Source organism: Ornithorhynchus anatinus, chromosome 11, assembly GCF_004115215.2.
Source record: "Ornithorhynchus anatinus isolate Pmale09 chromosome 11, mOrnAna1.pri.v4, whole genome shotgun sequence".
Classification (NCBI taxonomy): Eukaryota; Metazoa; Chordata; class Mammalia; order Monotremata; family Ornithorhynchidae; genus Ornithorhynchus; species Ornithorhynchus anatinus.
In genome coordinates this window covers 32,433,365-32,455,956 of record NC_041738.1, presented here as the reverse complement: position 1 = coordinate 32,455,956, position 22,592 = coordinate 32,433,365, and the positions used below count along the sequence as shown (strand labels likewise).

General features: G+C 39.9%; 1 protein-coding gene across 9 annotated transcripts in view; it reads right to left on the bottom strand.

Annotated features, from left to right (window-relative positions):
• Positions 1–869: 869 nt before the first annotated feature.
• Positions 870–22,592, bottom strand: part of LSM14A (LSM14A mRNA processing body assembly factor) — a 31,788-nt gene continuing 10,065 nt past the window's right edge. The window contains exons 2-10 of one of the 9 annotated variants that reach the window (XM_029074905.2): positions 15,243–15,406; positions 14,278–14,407; positions 9,792–9,914; positions 7,191–7,367; positions 6,801–6,866; positions 6,233–6,412; positions 5,936–6,107; positions 4,838–5,069; positions 870–4,198 (exon numbers count right to left, since the gene is read on the bottom strand). In XM_029074905.2, the coding sequence (XP_028930738.1) occupies positions 4,151–4,198; positions 4,838–5,069; positions 5,936–6,107; positions 6,233–6,412; positions 6,801–6,866; positions 7,191–7,367; positions 9,792–9,914; positions 14,278–14,407; positions 15,243–15,406 (1,292 nt within the window). In that variant the 3' untranslated portion in view covers positions 870–4,150. Of the gene's footprint in view, positions 4,203–4,837; positions 5,070–5,935; positions 6,108–6,232; positions 6,413–6,800; positions 6,867–7,190; positions 7,368–9,791; positions 9,915–14,277; positions 14,408–15,242; positions 15,407–22,592 lie in introns of all 9 variants that reach the window. The other 8 variants (XM_029074907.1, XM_016228215.3, XM_029074909.2 and 5 more) reach the window with 8 other exon arrangements.

Genomic DNA, 22,592 nt, shown 5'->3' with positions numbered 1-22,592 from the left:
TAAACCACAACCCTGGGAGTCAGATGATCTGGGTTCTAATCCCAGCTCTGCCACTTGTCTGCTGTGTGATTTAGGGCACATCCCAACTTTTCTGTGCTTGTTACCTCATCCATAAAATGTGGATAAAGAGTCCTGCTTGGGACATGAACTCTGCTCACCCTAACTGGCTCTAGACTGTAAACTCGTTGTGGATAGGGAATGTGTTTATTGCTAGGCTGCATTCTCCCAAGAGCTTAGTATAGTAAGCATTCAATAAATACACTGACTGGCTTGTATCTATCCCAGTATCTATCCTATTGCTTGGCAAATAGTAAGTGCTTAAATACTTAAAAAAAACAATGGTTTCCACAACATTTTCTCATACCATGAAGTTCTCTGGAATACAATTCTGCCATTAGGCCAGAACTGTTCCACCCCTCTGCATTGACTATGCACTTGACTGTGTACCCCTTACACACTCTGATACTCAAGCCCCACGGTACATATGGAAATATTCTTATATTCTATTTCCCCTATCCCTAATCTATTTTTAGTGTCTGCATCCCCAAATATACTATAAGCAGAGTAGGGGCAGAGATCATGTCTACCAACTCTGTTGTATTGTACTTTTCCAAGTGTTTGGGACAGTGTTCTGCACACAGTAAGTGCTCAATAAATGCCACTAATTAACACCACTTGAATCCTACCTGTAGTCACGTTTCTACGAGTGGCTACACACACACACACACACACACACACACACACACACTCACTCACTCACTCACACTGAGCTCCCTCGCACCCCAGCCCCAAACACCCAATTCCAACCTCCAATATTTCTTAAGCGAACCTAGGACAAAAAAAAAAATATCTAAAGCAAAGCAACAAGATAATTTTCATGTATTTATTTCTTGAATGAGCAAACACCTGATAACTCAAAAGTGGCAAACTGGCATTAGGCCATAGAGCATCAAGAGAGAGTGCTTGGTTTTACAGATTAGTTCAAATTCAAATCAATTACACTTACATTTCTAAAATGATTGCCATGCTGAAATTATACACCCAGCTCAAACCATTATCACTTTAGCCTGTGAACGCATTACATTTTACAAGCTCAGCAATACGATCTCCCAGGAAAATTCAGAACTTGGCAAAGTCATCTTGGGTGTTTCCAAAAGATCTTCTTCATCTCAAAAAGCAGGTTTCTCTTTTCTCACCTGTCTACAACTCCCTACCCCATTAAGTGCAGAAACCATACTCTCCCCACCTCCATAGGCCCTCCAAATGATCACCTCCATTAGACATTCCTTAATCCCATCTTTCTTTGAGCGCTCAAATGTATATGTTTATTAAAAAGTTACTTATTTGGGGATCTATGCTCTTACCGATGTATGTGCGGCAGTTTCTGCCCATTTGTTTCCATTAGATTGTAAGATCCTATTTTAGCTTCCCAAGAATCCAGTACTGTGCTCGGCACCCAGTAACATATCAATAAATGCTGTTGACAAAAGCAAAAACCACGGTCCTTTTTAGTACGATTAAAGAACTTCTAGCATTTCTATAGTTAGCCTGGCTGATTTTTTGTTTTTTTTAAAAAAAGCACTCATTGAGCATTTTCTTAGGCATATGTAAAACACTCTTGCACCTTACCCTGACCAACCTCCATTCTAAAGGCAGTACTCCCTTTTTTATTAATAATAATAATAATAATAATAATGATAAATGTAAGTAGGGGGAGAACACCTAAAGAAAGGAGTAGGGACAATATGGACTGTATAACTCTTCTCAATCCCGCCAGCCCCCCGCCAAAAAAAATGTAAAACTTCAGACCATTGATTGCCTTTTTCCCTCCTCCTGGACCTACCATCAATAATGCCTTAGGCTAACTATTTGGACTCCCCTGCATTTATAGTTAATAATGCACACGAGCAGTGCTCTGTTTCATCCCTCACAGCTGTGGGGGTGGGGGGAAAAGCCAAATGGAGAGAAAGCTCAAGGGATTTTTAGTAAATAAGCTATAGGATCTCTGGACTCCCGAGAAACAAAATAGATTTTCAGATGAATCCCAACAATGTTGGCCAAGTGAAATAGACACTTATTCCAGTCCCTGACTTTCCGGGTCATTGGAAAGATCAGGCAGATATCTGACATCTTTCAGAAAGAATACTAAACATTTAACCTGCCATTTCCCAGAGTCCAAATATTTCAAAGAACCCACCCATAATTCCTTCCCACCTTAGACTACATGAAGAAGATTCTTTGTTTTCAATACATATTTTTTATTATGGTAAGAGAAAAAAACTTTCACAAATACTTTACTGAGCTGTTTTATTCTGTCTCAGAATAAAAATCCTTACTCACTCTTGTAGCAAGGTACACTGAAGGTATGCCATGCTGCCAGTTACTGGAGTACAAAGACATCCCATTAGTATCCCAAGGGGGTGGGGAGAAAAACGCATCTACTCATACCTTCACAGCATATTTCATTGGTATTATTTACAATTTATCTTGTTTAAATACGCCTGGGACAACTCAGACACTCTAACAGTTATTGCAACAGTACAGCACTTGCTTTTATGGTCAAAAACCTCAAAAAATTGTTCAGTATCATGATTTGTGGATCCTCAAAGGTTTCGTTGTTAACATGCAAACAAATATTACTAAACAATATTCTCTAAACTATGGCTGCAAAATACTGGACCTCAATAAGGAAACCAAATTACAAAATACTTCCTCATAGTGCTATACAAAAGATATAAAATTAAAGTAGATAAGATTATCAACCACCTTAAATAGTTCCGTTTGCCTACAGTGCAGTTCTCCATGACTTTATTACTCCTGAACATCTTGAGAATAAAGTTAATAAAATCAAATCAGATTTTAAAACGGTTTCAATCTTTGGATCCCTATATCCCTGCGGCCTTCATATAAATATACGAATAGACCAGACCTTCCCCTCCCCATAACTTAAACAATATCAAAAAGTTGTACTGGTTATTTAATTGGCAATGAACTCCATACTGAGTCACTTGTGGTTTGCTGATCTAAACACCAGTGCTTTATTTTAATGTCCTACAGGCTATTAAAACGCAGCACTCGGGATTCTCTTTCATATTGAATGCAACGGGTTTTATAGATATCGCAAAAAGTTTCAAGAACTGGCATATACTTCTTTAAATCCCAGGCACCAGAAGAGAAAATTCACTCATGCCTAGTCTCATTTTGTTAAAATAATAATAATAATAATAATAAAAAAATGTACCAAGAAAACTTAAGTGCATTCTGAGAGATGATTATTTGTGACCTTCTTGAAAAGATCTTTACATTTGGACAGTCCTGTGATAGACCACAGATCTACAAAATGCAGTCCTTACAAGTGTGAATGAAGAATTTAGCCTGTTTCGTATCATGGAAGAACATATCAAATCCTCATTTATATTCCAAATATAAAAATCAAACATTTAAAGCCTGAAAAGCTAAGAAAAAGAAAAAACACCACTAACTCAGTGTTCCTTAACATTGTCAACTTTTGCAATAACACAGTATGTTTGCTGACTTAAAAACGTTTATTCTTTAAAAAATTAGTTGCTTTTTATACAGCTATACAAAGATTTTAATGTTTCTTTGGCAATGGGGTATAATGGAATTTTACAACTATATAAAAAAAGGTACCTTTGCCTAAGAAACAGTATTTACTGTGTGTACATAGTTGACCGACAAAGAAAGTTCTCTACTGACCAGCACCCTAATTAGTTGACAAAGTACAGCTACCTCAAAAGGGATAAGAGTACAGGATTTTCCTAAAAACAACCTTCTGTGGCTCAAAACACTCACAGTATCGACGGCCCCATCTGCATACACCTTGCAGTAATTATCAAATACAATTTAGTAATAAGAAAGCTCCTCGGTGATGAAAAAATACATAAATTCCATCGTACTGCTTTAGTTTGTGTTTAACTATAGTTAAGAAATTATCCTTCTGCTATTCCAAATATAATTAATGCTCAACATTTTCAAAGATGGCCATTTTTCAAAAGTGTAATTGCATTACACCTCCGAAATCGAGCACTTATAAACCCCCAGTGCTGGTGACAAGTATACAAGCAAATTCTTCATCTTCATTCTTTGAAAGGATTGAGACAAATTCTCCAGACCACGAAGACCGAGAAGTTCACCTTGTGCCAAGACTTTCTTGTAGACTATGCAGCAACTTTGTTGTCTTTCTAGAAAAAAAAAAAAGTATTACATATATTCAAAGAGCTTCTCAGTCAGAATTATTCATTTCCTCCTACACTGCTGGTTGCCTTGTGTTTTCAATAATTTTAACCGTTATCTCTTCCCACTCTATGCACTTTCACATACCAATATTTTTCCAAGTGCCCTTTTTTTTTTTAAACTAAGTGATCCATGGAAATCTAAGGGTGGCAAAAGCGCTGCGTTGTTTTTTTCCCAACCTTACCACTGCTTTAGAAATACTACACACAGTACCTAACTGCAGAGTGGAGCAGAACTATACATTTCAGACACCAAAAATGGTACTGGGGAGGATACAAGTTCAGTGCTCTGCCCAGAAGTAAATGTTCAATAAACACTATTGATTTTACAACTCAAGACTAGGAAAGATTGATCAGTGAGTTTGCCAACAGATCGAAAATTACGGGGACTCGGCCTATGCCTGATTCTTTGTGTCCCCTGTATCTCAAATCAGACTGGAGCTTGGGGGGCAGGGGGTGTTGGGAGCAGGAGAAACAAAATGCATTTAAACCTTCATGAAATACACCTGCAACAAGTTTCCAAGGATGATGAAAACAAAAACAAAACAAAAGTCAACTGAAGGAGCTGTCCAAGTAACACTCACCCTATATTCGAAGTCAGCAAACTCCCGGCCCCCACGGCCACCTCTGAATCCACCACGAAATCCTCGAGGAGCAGTAAAGGTGCCACCTCTTCCTCCCCCGCGGCCTCTGCCGCCACGGAAACCAATACCTCCTCTACCTCTGAAGCCTCCACGACCACGGTTTGGACGCAATGGAATCCCAAATGTTTCAGCATTTAGTCTCCTCTCCTCAGCCCAGGTTGGTCTTCGTTCCCTGTCGGGGAAAGCGACACTGTGACAGGAGGCATCTGGATGGAGGGTGCATTTTTACTCAAGGTCAGGATGAAGGAGATTCTCTCATTATACACTGAGTGAAGTCCCTCCCGAAAGGAAAAGAGATTTATTTCCAGAAAACAGATGTATGATTTTGGTTTAAGCTGTAACAAACTATTAGCTCTTGAAAGTTCAGATCACTTTCAAGCTGTCTAGAGGGTGGGAGAGAGAAGCAGCGAGATCTAGTGGAAAGAACTCAGAGCTGGGAGTCAAGAGTCCTGGCGTCTCATGTCCCATCTCTTCCACTGACCTGTTTTGTAATTTGGGGCAAGTTGCCTAGACTTCTTGCATTAAATGACTCATCTGCAAAATCAGGTCATGCCTCCTGGCCCAGCCTACTTTAGAGACACAGCGAGGTAGTCTACGTTGGACAAGAGCTAAAGGAATTATCGATATGTAAATAGAAGTTTAAAGACCAAGCCAAGCCCAAATTCTATTTTTGGCCATTGTAAAGCCTCAGATTTAAGGCATCGGTAAAAGGCCAAACAAGTCAAAGAATCCTTAATGACTACAGATAAGAGACACACAGAAAAAATGATCTTGGATTACAGACGACTACCTCCTTGTGCTTTAGTGACTTTCTGCTAAAATACAGCTACACCTTTACACTGAAAACCGAATATTCTTTGTTTACAGTAAAATTACAACTTAAGATATTTGACCGAGGGTCTTCCTGGGCAACTACGATGATAACGATAATGGTATTTGTTAAGCGCTTAACATGTGCCAGGCACTGTGTTAATACTCGGGATATATAAATGTGGGAGGAAAAAAGTAAGGGGCACACAGAATGTAGCTAAACAATACCTATTGTCATCACAGGAGATATTATCAAAGAAGGATTTGGTTTTATCATAATAGCAATTAGGTCCCAGCGGATCCTCTTCATCAGCATTTCCTTCACTATTTTGAGTGTCAACCCCTGAGTCACCTTTATCTTCACCATTTATAGGCTTCTCCTGTTTCTCAAGTTTATCTTCTGGAGGGGGGGGAAGAAAAAAAAAAAGTAATGATCTGATCAGAGATACCAATGTTGATTTATCGCAAAAATAAACTTTCCCAGGGAATAATCTGAACAGAAATGGAGAGGAAAAAATGACTTGCCTTTTAATTTAAGTTTATTATGAAATTCTCTGTCAATTTCCTCCTTGTTGAACTGAGCATTAGCACTTTCAAAATCAAAGTCCTTCTCAAACTTCATCGGGCCATCCCGCCGGATACCAAATCTTCCTCTGCCCCCACGATGGCCCCCGCGGCCTCTCCGGGCAGAAGGGCCACCTGGAACTATGGTAACGCAAGGCAGGTAAATTTCTCTTTGAGAAGTGAGAAGGGCCTCCCCTATCCCCGGATGGCCACATTGCGAACCACTGATTTTTCAACAATGAAGACAGCAAATTTTCAAGTCAGGATACCCAAATTGGGCACACTGATGCAGCTGCTTTAGGTACTAGATTAAGATGCCCCAAATTCTGGTTTCTCAAACTGGAGGCACATTTTGTAAATGGAACAAATAAGTCACTTTTAAATTTCACAGACTAAAATGAAAAAAAATTCCTAGTTTATAATGAGGCGGTGGCTCAGTTTCTTACATGCTACGATTAATATCGGTAATGTAAAATGACTTCTTGAATAAATCGTAGCCAATTGGCTTCAACTAAAAATAATTAACTACCTGCTTGTCTCTTGCTGTCACTTCTGAGTTGTTCAGTCTCTGGTCTCAACACCTTGTGTGCTTCCGCTAAAGAGGAAGAAACACCACAAACTGACGAATCAACTATTTCAAGGGTAGGAAGTCAAAAAAATCTCGAGGACACAGTACGTTAACAGAATAGCCAGAAGCGTCCATGTTGGTGAATGCAGACAGAAATGGAAAAATACACCTTTCACCTTCTTGTAGTTTTCTATTCCTCCCCCGCCCACTAGTCATGAATTAAATTAAAGAGACTTCACACTTTAATGTTCAAGCTTAGGCTTACTAGGATCACTCCGATATAGCAAATCCCCTGAACAAAAAGGGTGTACGCAAAAGGCTAGTCAAATGAATAAGTATCTAAAGTTCTACCTCGCCTGTGCTCTTGATTCTCTATTGTTTTTTGGCTTGCAGATGGCAAAGGTCTGGCTGATACAGGGCTCCTTCTCCCAACAGGTGCTGGAGTAGGTAAGTGGGCCGAAGCGGTCTGTACTGCTTGTTCCACGGATGGGCTCTTTCTCAAAGGGTCTAACTGAGGGCTTGAACGACCTAAAACGTAACCAGAAGATAAGAAGCTACCCCACCCTTTGTGGATTTCAAGTTAAGCAATCCAGTCCCAAAGGGCTGTCTCCTTTTACTGGTAAAGACAACTGTGTCCAGGAAAAAGAAAAAGAAAAGAAAAGTAGAGACTCCTACATCACAACTCTAGTTTAGACTCAAAGGAAATAATAGTATTCCCTTCTAGTCAAACATGTTGGGTGGGATGGTTGTACCAGAATTGTACGCTGGTCAAATATTAACTACTTAATTTGGAGGTTTGCTCTTCAGGATGTAGACAAACATGATATAGGGTCACTGTAACTTAGATTGGCACCACTTCAGTTCTGAGCATCATCTGCATAATCACATAGTCATGCCACATTTTGTGCCAAGTGGATAAACATGTACAAAAAGGTTTGCCAAGATTAGCCTCACATCCCCTATGACTCAAATCCCAAAATCTGCCAATTGACCAATTGCACTCCTTTTCAAAAAGCCAGATTGTAAAAGCCAAATTTAGTTAACCTAGTTGTGCTTTTAGGGGAAGCTAGTGGATGCCTAGAAAAATTACGCAGATAAAACCACAACCTAGAATGAACGATGTACCAAAAGACCACCCAGGCTTTCAAGTTTATGCCAAAAGGAAAAAAATAAATGAACCCCAAAACTCAACCACAGCCACAAACCTACTGTTCTGGTTGGATTTACTAACGCTTCTCCTATTTGAAGGACTTTGTCAGTAAATTCATAAAACTGTTTCCTAATAACTTCATAAGAAACTGTTTCAGTTTACGAAGGGAAGTAGGAAGAGAACAAAAATTAGGTTACAGTAATAAAGATTTTGTAACTTTCTCCACTGACAGCCTGCCAACAATTAAATGAAATCGATATCTTTGGGAATATTGGAAATAATGGAGATGCATTACTGAAAAAACTGGAGAAGCATCATGGCCTAGTGGATAGAGCATGGGCTCAGGAGTCAGAAGTTCTAATGCTGGCTCAAATGCTGGCTCTGCCACTTGTCTGCTGTGTGACCTTGAGTAAGTCATTTAAACTTCTCGGTGCCTCTGTTTCCTCATCTGCTAAATGGGGATTAACACTGTGAGCACCATGTGGGACAGAAACTGTGTCCTTCCTAATCGGCTTGTATCTACCCCAGCATTTAGGACAGTGCCTGGCACATAGTAAGCATTTACATTCCATAAAAACAAAACAAAACAAAAAAACTAGTAGGCTATTTCCATGGAAATACTATCTACCATACCGGTAGAGTGACTTTCTTACCACATTTGAAACAAAATATCGAACATTCTGGACATAGGTAAGCTCGTTGCGGGAAGGGAGCTTATCTACCAACTCTGATGTCCTGTACTCTCCCAAGAGTGTAGTACAGTGCTCTGCAGACAGTAAGCGCTCAATAAATACTACTGATATAGGTTGGCATCTACATTTTTGCTCCGTTAAGAGGAAATTTAGTTAGGAGTCTATTTATAAAATTTACTTGTATATTTAACATCAAACTCCCACACTCCACTTTGATTCACATAATAGTCTAATGTCTAAATCTGAAGGTGGGGCAGTAGCTCCAGATGGCACTAGGGAGATTCATACAGTACGTAATTCTACTTTTGCCAAGGGTGTTCAGAATGGTTTACAGTTAAATAATGCTTGGCATTTCCCCGAAGTAGCACAATAGAGAAGCAGCGTGGCTCAGTGGAAAGAGCCTGGGCTTGGGAGTAAGAGGTCATGGGCTCTAATCCTAACTCCGCCCCTTGTCTGCTGTGTGACCTTGGGCAAGTCACTTAAGTTCTCTGTGCCTCAGTTACCTCATCTGGAAAATGGGGATTAAGACTGTGAGCCCCATGTGGGACAACTTGATTAGCTTTTATCTACCTCAGCGCTTAGAACAAGGCTTGGCACATAGTAAGTGCTTAACAAATACCACAATTATTATTATTATATGCTTTGTTTTTCTGGTTTTCAAATCTAACACCCTTGTAAAGTAGGAAGGGAATAAGTAATTAGAACCATCAAAACTAGAGAAATGTGGGCAGAGATAGAATTGCTAAAGATCATTTAGCAAGATCAATGATGGATAACTAATACAACTACGGATTAAGTAAACATAAGTAGTTCCTACAGGGTCAGAAATCAAGCAACAGAACTTACTGAATATAGAACACTGTACTAAGGGCAACAGAATTAGAACTCAAGGAGTTTGCAAACCACCATATTTCAGAAATATGTAATTTAAGAGTGCTAGAAGAATCATAACATGTTTGACTTTGGAATTCATAAAGGTATGTGAAACCCAGTAGACTATTTCCCCTCCTAATGGCTAATGTCAGATTTGAGGGATTTAACTTGAATCACAACCAAAACAAAAAATATCAAAGATTAAATAAAAAGATAAATAAAGGAAAGAGATCTTACCTTGAGATAGCTGTGTTTTTAAAGATCTTGCATCTTGTGTGAAGGCAGAACCAACTGTACTACTTTGGGATAAGGTAGCACCAGCTGATGTCTCTGTTCCAAAAGATGTCAGCGAGTTACCAGCTTAAAAAAAAAAAGCTTCTTTAACTGGGAAAACAAACTAAAACCCGCTTATGTCCTTTTAAGCAGGGCTATTATTTTGCAATTATTCCAAGCACACCTACATCTTGATTATAAGTGCACCTTATCTTGATTAAAATAGGTAGAACATGGTTATTTAAAAATACAATTTGTAGATCATTCTGCAGTATTTGAAAGAATAAGAAACAAACTGTTCAAAGCTGTGTGCTATGAACAAGTGTTTGGACTAGGGAATTTTGCTATTATTGGTTTTGATTTGAGGACAGCAAGAGTCCGTCACAACCAAGTGAGAGCAGAAATATTAATCGTAGCAACAATTTCATTTTATGTGGCTTTTTGACTGTAAGCTTATGGGCATGGAACCAACGCTGTTCTATCATACTCTCCCAGGAATGTGTTGTTATACTGTTCTCTACCAAGCTCTTAGGGAACCAGAGGTCATGGGTTCAAATCCCGCCTCTGCCACTTGTCAGCTGTGTGACTGTGGGAAAGTCACAACTTCTCTGTGCCTCAGTTCCCTCATCTGTAAAATGGGGATTAAGACTGTGAGCCTCATGTGGAACAATATGATTACCCTGTATCTACCCCAGCACTTAGAACAGTGCTCTGCACATAGTAAGCGCTTAAATACCAACATTATTACAGTGATCTGCACATAGCGACCACTCAAATATGACTGACTGCTCTGGGAAGCAGCGTGGCCTACTGGGTAGAGCACAGGCCTGGGAGTCAGAAAGACCTGGGTTCTAATCTCAGTTCCACCACTTGTCTGTGTGACCTTGGGCAAGTTGCTTAATTTTTCTGTGCCTCAGTTACCTCACCTGTAAAACGGGGATTAAGACTTTAAGTCCTATGTGGGACAGGGACTGTGTTAAACCTGATTATCTTGTATAATAATAATAATAATAATGTTGGTATTTGTTAAGCGCTTACTATGTGCCGAGCACTGTTCTAAGCGCTGGGGTAGACATAGGGGAATCAGGTTGTCCCACGTGGGGCTCACAGTCTTAATCCCCATTTTACAGATGAGGGAACTGAGGCACCGAGAAGTTAAGTGACTTGCCCACAGTCACACAGCCGACAAGTGGCAGAGCTGGGATTCGAACTCATGAGCGCTGACTCCAAAGCCCGTGCTCTTTCCACTGTGCCACGCTGCTTCTCTAGCCTATCTTTGTATCTAGCCCAGTTCTAAGTACAGTGCCTGGCACACAGTAAGCACTTAAATCCACAATTGCTATCCACCACTCTACACAGTTAAGTGCCTCATAAATACAACTGATTGACAATTTGGTGGAGATACTAGTCATACTAGGATGGTTAAGTGAATGCATCTCAGGACTTCATTTTGTCTGGCCTTATGGGACTCTCTACTGTACACTGGGAATGATAATTTTTCATTTTGAGCACAGTAGTGAAGGGAAAGGGAGGGAAGAATGGAAATACAAAGGGGGCAAAGCAACTGAGATGATGAGGATAAAAAATCTCAAACCCCACCCTTGAAGATTTATGGGATGAGAAAAGCAACAACGCCATTTTTCTTCTTCTGGCAGAAGGTAGAGCTAACATAAGAGGCAGATCAGACCAACTACAACTGCCCACTCTCGACCCCAAATTATGGGGTCGAAATTTGTGGCATTGCCCCTTCAGAGCCAGCCCCATGAGGACCGAAGCCTTCTCGGTGGCCTCTATGGCTCCAATCCACATAGTTCCTCACTTCTGTGTTTCTTCCCCGCAAGCAATATTTCCTTAAATCTATCAGCAGCAGTCTCATTAAAATTACCTCACTGGGAGGACGAGGTACAAGAAAAATAAGGAGCCTTGAATACATCCTGCTTTTTTGAAACTTCATTTTGCCTGGCAAGGTGAATGAGTCAGTTTTCAGCAAATGGGGAAATTATTTCAACATCTATCAATCGATCTGAACTCCAATCCTCTTTGAACAGAACCAAAAGAGAAATTATTTTAAAAGTTCCCAAGAAATCCAAAGAAGGTCAGGAAGAAGAAACATTTTTTTATCATCTCAATTTAGGATTTTTTTTTTCTTACTCAGGTGAAGTGAATTACTGAACTGTGTTTTGTGGTATCTACATAAAACACTTTGCTCATCCTTGAATGGTAATTCAGAATGAGTCCATTCCAAAAATTATATGTAAAGTAAAAATATTCCTAAGAGCACATTTCTATGGAGTGTCTTTGAAAATGCTTTGCAAATCAAAGTAAAGGCTGAAACTTTGGAAAAAAAGAGACATCTTATTCACAGACATCCTTCCTCTGATCATATATTTGGGAGAAGTTAAGGAAAACTTTTAGAAGGTTTTGAAGCTATTTTAAAAATAAGGGGAAAAAACCTGTATAAGCAGGTAGTCTGAAATCAATTTGCTTAAGTTGAATCAACTTCAGATTCTGAGCACCAATTCAATATCAAGAAGCTACCTCCAAATAACTCCTAGAGATAAGAACAAGAAACTAAAAATTCAGGAGAGTTTAAAATGGTCCTTTTTCATCTACATATTGTGCACATTGTTTTGACAATTAATGTAAAAAACTATTGATTTTATTTAATGAGAATGGTCACAACTTAGCCATTTCAACCAATATAAATAACATTCTGTATCTCCAGAGCTGTGGTTGGAGATGATTGCATAGGTCTTCTAAAATGAGAAAATGGTAATTTCAACTTTAGGCTCAACATATAGTTGTCTGACATTCTCAAAACTGTCAAATGGTAATAAAAGGAAAATAACAGGTAAAAAAAAAGCAATCTTTAGATTTGAGGAACTTATAAGGCAATATGGAAACTGTTACACCAATGCATTCTAACACTGCTTTCTCTAGCTGGGCCTTGCTCTTGTTCCGTGCATACTGTACAAGCCATAAAGATGACCTTCTTCCTCTTACTAGTACCTTACATTTTATGGTTTTCTAGTCTTACTCAATTCCTTGCCATATGACATTTTAAGATGACAGTCACTTGGTTCAACATGGTTCAACATTCTGGAGTTCTGTATTTTACAGAAAGCATCAGTAAGGATGGCCTCTTTTCTCTATTCCGGGGTATAACCTGTGGTTAAAAGGGATAGTAAATATTTAAGAAGGGGGTTTTAGACAAGAAAATGTGGCCTCTAGAGCCAGAGCCATTTTAGCTCAGTCAACATGGAAGGAAAAAATGCCTCAGTTCTAATCAATCTGGAGATTCACATTCTTATTTACTACAGTAGTTTATATAATCTTTATTTATTCAATGGAATTTGAGTGCTTACTGGGTGCAAAGCATACCTCGGGGTTGGGGAGAAATTTTTTAAAAATTAGGAAGACTCAGCCCCTGGTCCTCAAGAGGCTTACAACTTTAGATTTATATTCTATAGATGCTACTTCAAGTACACAGACCATTTTAAGCTACCAAATACACCCAGTTCCCCACAAACTCATGTTTTCAGTACACATTTTAATACACTATCACTTGGGAAACATTCTGCCAACCGCAAAATGCTGTCTGTGCTGTGACGTTGATAGAAACAAATGTCTGTGCACTCATGCGTGGCATCTGTTAGATGATGCATTTCTTAGCGTGTGTGTGTAAATATATTTGACAGCTACATACTGCATTTGTTATGTCTTTTCCATTCTCTTGCTATTTCCAAAGGTAGCAATTGAGAAACGATGTGGCCGAGTGGAAAGAGCATGGGCTTGGGCTTTGGTTCTAAGCCCGGCTCCGCCAATTGCCTATGTGATCATGGATAAAAGTCATTTAACTTTTGTGCCTCAGTTTCATCATTTATAAAATGGGACTTGTAATACCCGTTCTCTAGCCTACTTAGCTAGAGTTATAAACACCATGTGGGACAGGGACTATGTCCGACTTAATTATCTTGTATCTACATTCAGTGCTTGGTTCTTAGCGCTTGTTATTATTTGTGTGTGAATATAATTTTCATCTGCCTACTTCCGCCATTAAACTCCAAGAAGCAGAAACCATAGCTCACTTTTACTGTATTCTCCCAAGTGCCAGCACAATGCTCCTCACAAGGTATGCATGCTATTAGCATTACTGAATAAACAAGCTGATGGATTAAGGAACAATACCTTCAAGAAATACAATCTACACACATAGGTATAAACAAGACTCCATATATTTAAAATTGTATAATTCTTCCTTCCAGAAGGGAAAGCACAAAATAGAAAAGAAACACAACCAAGCAGTTTCCATCCAAGAGAGTTCACTGACTATGATTTTTCTGTTGCTTCACTTAAAATAAGAACAATAACCACTCAGTAACAGTGCTCTGCACACAGTAAGAACTCACTAAATATCACTGATTGAACAAACAATGAAAAATCTACATACCAACACCAACAGCACCAAACTGCTGTCCCACTAATGGACTTGGGCTGAATTGACTATATGCCGGCATCCTACCAAAAGGACCATAGGAACTCACTGACTGGAATGAAGATGATGATGATCCTAGAGAAGACTGAAGAAAGAATTCTGCATTACTTTCTACATCTAATAACATCACTGTCAAAAGAAAGGAGTCAATTGAAAAAAATTCAGAAGTCCTTAAAACTTAGGAACTGGGCTTGAAATTCTCACATTTAACACAATATGGAAACAAAGCATTTCAATATTTATAGGTCCTTTAAAGTCACAGAAGTCAAACTTCTTAAGTCAGAGAAATGCATAATATTTATTTTGAGGTAGTAGGCTTTCACTTAATTTATTAAAAAAACCCAAAGGGGCTTGGTTAAGTAATCTTCCCTTGATTTGGATAAAATACTTATTAGAACTAGAAATTCCTGATTTGAACTTCTTAGGCCAAGGCCTCCTTTTACCCGATCTAACAGTTTAAATGTATTTAGGAAAGGGAAGCATTTGTTTCATGGCATAATTGGCTTCTGTCAATATATTTTTTATTCATTCAATTGTATTTATTGAGCACTTACTGTGTGCACAGCACTGTACTAAGCCCTTGGAAAGTACAATTTGGCAACACATAGAGACAATCCCTACCCAACAACAGGCTAACAGTCTAGAAGGAGGAGACAGACTACAAAACAAGACAAGTAGGCAGTGACTTCCCATTCTAGCCATTCTTTGTGGCTGGCAACAGGAATGACCATCAGCATAAATCCTAAAGTTATCATAAACCAAACTTTTAAACTCTGTACAATTAACTAAAGAAGGGTCGAGGCTACTACTCTGGGACAGCAAGAGCCCAACTCAAAATACACGCCTCCTGGAAGAGGTGGGCAGCCAGGGCAGGCAATTAAAAGATCGCACAGTAATTGGTGAGCAACTGTAAGACTTACTTGAACAATAGCCGGGTCCTGAGGCAAAGAGCATTGTGGTTTCGGTGGCTCACAAACAGTGAGGTCTTTAATGTCACTGCCACGGAAAATAATATATTCAAAGACTTCATCACGAGGCGGTATAGGCCGATCAGTTGGTCGGTCTTCTGTACCAAAGGAACGAACTGAAAAGAAAGAAAAAAAAGAGATTTGAATGCTTCTCAGATTTAATAGAGATTCAAAACCCCTAGGTCAGCAGGGATGAGGTGCCTTCACATATGTTAAGTTCTAGTTTTGTCAAAGCTGACTGAGTCCATCCCAAGTTTGTTTCTGTCACTGAAAGTGAATTTTTTGGCTCTTTTAGGAGAAAAGAACATTTTCTGGCCACTCCACATCTACATTTCAGCCTCAAATTAGGACAGCAGTCTCAAATCAACAGAAAAGGGGAAAGAAGCTGATTTGTAGGTTAGATTAGTCAATTACAATTATTAAATTCATCACCATCACTTGATGTCCATGTGCTGCATTTTTTAAATGTTTCCAAAAAAGAGTAACTACGGTATCTACTGAGTGCTTACTGTGCTCAGAGCACAATATAACAGATTTGGTAAGGCATTCCCTGGCCTCAGGCTTACAGTCTAGAGGAGTATGCTTTAAGGATTCACTCAAGCGACATAGGTTTCATTCTGAGAATTTCAATCAGTACTTGCAAAACTAGTTTAGAATTCTCTCTAAAAATGGGGAAATAATGCTGCCCTAAAGTTTTTAATTTTTTTTTATTACAGTGCTTCCTGTGTTCCAGACGGTTCTAAGCACCAATAGATACATGATAATCCGATTGGCCACAATTCATGTCCCACAAGGGGCTCCCAGTCTTAATCCCCATTTTACAATTGAGGTAAGGGAGGGACAGAGAAGTAAAGTAACTTGCCCCAGGTCACACAACAGACAAGTGGCAGAGCCAGTATTAGAATCCAGGTCCTGACTCCCAGACGCATGCTGGTCTGTATGTTAAAAACAAAATTTAAAACAGCATTAGACCAACTCTTTCCATATTTACTTGGAACTCATATTGATTCCTAATGCTCATGGGCAAATAATGTCAGATGACATCTTTCAAATAGACTTAATGTCAAAATTCTAGGAACAAGTTTATCTGCAAACAAAATCTGTGTTCCACTCAGAGTAATTTTTCATAAGGTTAGGGGGGTTGGTCCTGGAAGGTTTTAAAAATGCTACAAAAAAACAGGAAAAGCCCTGGACAGCCTGTTAAAAGCTTTATCTAAATTTCTCCATCCCCAAATATTTTTTTAGAGTCAAATTCCTCCAAATATAATTTAACTCAGAATCAACATGTAACCTGATATGCAGTAATAGGTAGAAGGTTTGGTAGATTTTTAAAGAAGTGACTTTGGGGGAAGCGGGGAAGTTCCCTAAGAAAAACTAACCAGGGGGTCCAGTTATTCATCTCTTAGGAGTCCACCAATCTTCTTCCTCCAATCGCCTCAAAACCCAATTTTAAATAGCTTGATTTTGGACTGATGCTGAAGTCAGATATTCTAATTTATGCCAAGGGGCCTTAAATGGCTATGGATGTCATAAAGGTGTAATACTGTGGTGTATTTGAATCATACAAAAACAGAAACATTAAGTCTGCAGTTGCATCCATTTTCTCAAAAAAGATTATCTCTCAAAGACATTTTTTAAAGCTACAAAAACCCATTCTAACCCCAATGTTGTAAGCAAACAGATTCTGAATCTCAATATGAATTCCTCATCCATATGATTGCATTATTTTAACCAGTATGCACCTTAAGTTTAGTTTATACATGCATACCACTAAAATTACTGATCTATATCCATGCATTTCAGATTCTACCTCCCTAATGGTAGTCACTGAGTTTTCTGAAGCCACATTAAGCAGCATTGCCGGCTTCCACTAAGGCCAGTAAAATCCCTAACTTTTCTTTTAATTCAACATTTTAGTATTGGAATTCATAATGAAGTTAAGATGTGCAGTGAAGGAGACCAATGCTTTTTAAATAGATATAATTCCAGGAGATCAAATGATTGAAGCAAAAACTAAGATCCGCAATACAATCAATGGTATTTACTGAATGCTTACTGTGTTCAGAGCACTGTATTAAGCACTTGGGAGAGTACTGTACAAAGCTGATGCACAAGTTCCCTTCCCACAACAAGCTTAGAGTTTAGAGCAGGAGAATGGAAGAGTTCCATGCCTATTTAATCAATTAGTCCCTCAGATTTACAATACAACTGGTTCCTGAAATCTGCATTTTACAACTGAATATTAAATGGGGAATTTATTCTTTTACCAAAGTTGGAACCTAGTTTCACCAAAATTTCCATTAACTGTGTACTCCAACTAGAAGATTTTTTCCTTTTCATATTGAGTCAGAAAGGTTCCACAATAGGACAGCGGTGCTCCATGAAAGCAGCATGGCTTAGTGCAAAAGTACACGGGCTTGGGAGTCAGAGGTCATGGATTATAATCCCACTTCTGTCACTTAGCTGTGTGACTGTGGACAAGTCATTTAACTTCTCTGTGCCTTAGTTACCTCATCTGTAAAATGGGGATTAAGTCTGTGAGCCCCATGTGGGACAACCTGATTACCTTGTATCTATCCCAGTGCTTAGAACAGTGCTTGGCACATTGTAAGTGCTTAACAAACACATTATCAGTGCTTAGAACAGTGCTCAGCATATAGTAAGTACTTAACAAATACCATCATCATTATTAACATCTAGACCGTGAACTCTGTGGGAAGGGAACATGTCTGTCAACTCTGTTGTACTGAACTCTCCCAAGTGCTTAGTTCAGTGCTCTGTACACACTAAGCAATCAATACCACTGATTCCCTCCCTGACCACCATCTTCAACCATTCACTTTCCAATGGCTTCTTCCCCACCGCTTTCAAACATGTTTATGTATCTGCTACCCCCAAAAAAACCCTCCCTTAACCCCACAGCTCTCTCCAATTACCACCTCATCTTCCTCCTACCATCCCTCTCCAAACTACTTGAGCAAATTGTCTCTACCCACTTCCTCTCTTCCAATTGTCTCCTTGGCCCCCTCATATCTGGCTTCTTTCCCTTACTCTTCAGTAACTGCCCTCGATAAGGTCAAGAATGACCTCCTTCTTGGCAGATCCAATGGCCTATACTTCATCCTAATTCCCCTTAGCCTCTCAGCTGCTTTTGATATTGTGAATCATTCCCTGCTCCAAGAAACATTATCCAACATTGGCTCCGCTTACACGATTCTGTCTTGGCTCTCCTCCTATCTCTCTGCCTGCTCATTATCAGTCTTTCACAGTCACCCACCCTCTAACTGTGGGAGTCCCTCACAGCTCAGTTTTTGGGTCCCATCTGTTCTCCATCTCCATCCACTCCCTTGGAGAACTCACTCGCTTCAAGTACCATCATTACCTGGATGATTCCAAATCCACATCTCCCCTCCTCTGCAATCTTGCATTTCCTCCTGCCTTCAGGGCAGCTCTACTTGGATGTCCCACCAATACTTCAAATTTAACATGTCCAAAACAGAAATCTTCATCTTCCCATCCAACCCCTGTCCTCCCTATCACTGCGGTCAACTCTATCTTCCCTTTTTATAAGCCCATAATCTTGGCATTATCCAACTCATCTCTCTCATTCAACCCACATATTCAATCTGTCACTAAATCCTCGAAGTTCTACTTTCACGACATCTCTAGAATCCACCTTCTCTTTTCCACTCAAACTACTACTACTTTGAGCCAAGCGTTTCATCCTATCCTGCCTTGACAACTCCATCTGCCTCTTTGCTGACTTTCCTGCCTCCTGTCTCTCCCCACACCAGTCCTTACTTCATTCGACTACCCAAATCATTAAAAAAAATAGATCAGTTCATGTCTCCCCATCCTTCAAAAATCTCCAATTGTTTTCCAACTACTTCTGCATCAAACAGAAACACTGCCTTTAAAGCAATCAGTTTTCCCTCTATCTTACTTTCCTGATTTCCTATGTCTACCCAGACAGCACATTTTGTGCGGGAAAGCAGCATGGTGTAGTGGACAGAGCACGGTCATGGTTTCTAATTCTGGCTCTGCCACTTGCCTGCTGTATGACTTCAGGCAAGTCACTTCACTTCTCTGTGCCTCAGTTACCTCATCTGTAAAGTGTATACTGAGACTGTGACAGGGACATGTGGGACAGAGACTGTGCCCAGCCCAATTTGCTTATATCTAACCCAGCACTTAGTACAGTGTGTGGCACACAGTAAGCCCTTTACAAAAACCATAATTATTATTAATTCCTCCAACACCTACCCCCTTACTACACCTCAAGCCCATCTATCTCACCACCAACCTCTTACCTACATCCTCCTTCTGCTCTGGAACTCACTCCCCCTCCACATAAGCCCAGCCACCACTTTCTCCACCTTCAAAGTCTTAAGGCTGCATCTCCTCCAAGAGGCCTCTCCTGATTAAGCCCTCTTTTCTCCAGCTCCCTCTCCCTTCTGCATCACCTGTGCCCTTGAATCTTTGGCTTTGGACATTTGATATTCACCCCATCTTCAACCCCACAACACTTATGTACATATCTCTAAACTATATAAGTTATTTATATTAAATGTCTGTGTCCTCCCTCTAGACCATATATTGGTGAGCAGGGAACATGTCTACCAACTCTGTTGTACTGAGCTCTGCACAGAGCAAGCACTCATTAAATATCACTGATGATGATACCCACCACTACCACTCACCTATGCCCAGAGCTAGTGTCATTACACTGAAAGGGTGTAAAATTTAAAACACTCCTAAGTGGCCTTCAAAGAATCCTAAGGACCACCTGCATAACAAAAAGCTAGTCACTTTTATCTACACCCAAACTTCTCTGGCTAAACAAATGCTCTTTTTAAAACAGGGTTCCCAAAGTTCAAACCCTAGAAAACCCCTTAGTCTGACAAAATATTTATGTCAGAAGCAGTACGCCATCTCCCTTCTCATCAATGAGGTCAGCTGTTTCAGAGTGGCACCAAGTTAAAGGTCCTGACGAACCGATATTCTGGAACCTGGCCCAGCCCATTATCTGGGCCGAGGCCAAAATTATTTTAGAAGTTACCCATACCTAACTTATCTGATTTTAATGGAGTCTGTATCTCTACTTCCTCAGCCACTCCCAGCCCCAGGGCTCAATATTTAAACTACCGTGTATAGGGTGCTGTACCTGGAGCTTGGAAAGTGAGTACAATAGTGCTTCCACTGAGACTGCACACTCTAGGAGGAACTGCTCTCTGCTCAGGGTCCCGGTCCCTTCTATATCCTATCTTTCGTAATTTCCTCACTCTGTCTGCTCACAATTATTCTTAGTGGTACCAGGCATATTGATCGTCTGACCCTGCCGATGCCCAATTATGCTGCTTACATAGCAACAATGCAGGGGTCTGTAGAGTGAGTGACCCAATGGGCCTGGAAATAGGAAAGTCATTTCTCTAGGATACCACCTTTTCCAAACATAGGACAGTTTATTACATAACCAACCTCGATCTGCAGACCAGCCTGGACTCATGCACATCTCTATTCCAGGAAAAACAGAGTGTAAATATTTTCTATCTCTGCAGTCAATTTGTAGTATTGACTCTGATCAGGATTAGTCTCATAGCATCAGATGAATGGTAGGAGTTTTATAAACTTACTAGGACAAAGTCTTGCTAGGCAATTAAAAAAAAAATCACTTTCCCTTGGCAATTTTCAGGTACTTCATTTAGCCTCCTCTCCTTTGCTTGTTTACAACCGGATCTGGAGTAATAAACAGAACTATGACATTTCAATGTGATTTTTTAAAAAAATCAATTTTGGTATGGCATAGGCAAAACTAATTTACCGTAGATAAAAATGGCTATTTTAATCAAACTGTAATTTACTTCCATTTTACAGGTTAGAAAAATGAGGTAATGGTATAAATATTAGAGCTTTAAAAAACAGAGAGGAAGCACCTAAAATTATCCCTGGATTTCCTTTCTCCTGTAACTAGAGTGAAATTAATTTCCTGGTATGAAATGCATGTTACTATCCCCAAAAATGTCAACTGACACTGTACGAAAATGCAATTGCTGAGCACTCCAGAAAATACTATTTGGAGAATCTGAGACTTGCTATTCTAGGCGGACCAGACTTTTTCCTCTCTAATCTATGCCTTGATGTTCACAAACAGCCTGATTTCTACTGCACGGACAAAACTATTTGGATATTCAGAATTCATTTTATCCTCCAGACTGTAAACTCATTGTGAGCTGGGAACATGCCTGACAACTCTGTGGTACTGTGCTCTCCCGAGGACTTATTACGGTGCTGTGCACACAGTTAAGTGTTCAATAAATACCACTGATGATTGTAAGATTTTTATGTTACATACTAAGTACATTCAAACTCAACTTCAAAAAATAAAGGCAAAAGCCAAATACTCCAAAAGGATGTTTCTCCCCACACTAAGAATATGTGGTTTCTCCTCATTACTTCACCATCATTAGCTTCACTTCACCCCATCCCATTTGTTCCAGCTGATATGAGGAGAGTCCTTCAATTACTCTCCTAAAGATGCAGAGTGGGGATTCCCAAAGTGTGGCCTGAAGGAAGGGTTGTCCCCTGCCGAGAACGCTTTTCATAAACAGTAAAAAGAAATATGACCTGCTTTCCAATTTTTCTACTGACAGATCACTAGTTGGGGAGAGGAAGAGGAGGAAATGGGAGGGGCAGTTTACATGGGGTCAGGCTCACCACAAAATATCTTTAAAAAATCAAAACAAAACAAAAACCCCACAACTCTATTCACTCATTAACAATCCTGAGTCAATCCCATCCAACTCAATCCATCATTCCCTGCCTCTCACAGGGACGGGGCTTACTCTGTCTGGCTGCTGTGCTGGGACAAACAGGCAGCAGCTGAGGAAGTTCCAGGGGGGAGGTACCAGGCCAGCCAGGAGGGGAGAAGGGGAAGTTGGATTAGATCAGGCAAGGACTGGGGGAGCCCACTGGGGTAGGAGCCGAAGACATTGGACATCTTGGACAGATGGATGCCTTAAAGCCAACAGAGTTTCTGCTTGCTGCTGTGAGAAATGGGTAAACCCTGAAAGCTTTTGAGTGGGAATATGTGGGCAGAAAAAAATTCTTAAAAAAGAGAGTCTGGACAGCAGAGTAAAAAAATGAAACAATAGGAAAATCAATCAACAGTATTTACTCAGTAATTACGGTGTAATCTATTACAGCCCAGCCTGCACACCTTGCTCCTCTAGTGCCAGCTTACTCATTGCACCCCGCTCTCATCTCTCTGCCAACCCCTTTCCCACATCCTCTCTCTAGCCTACA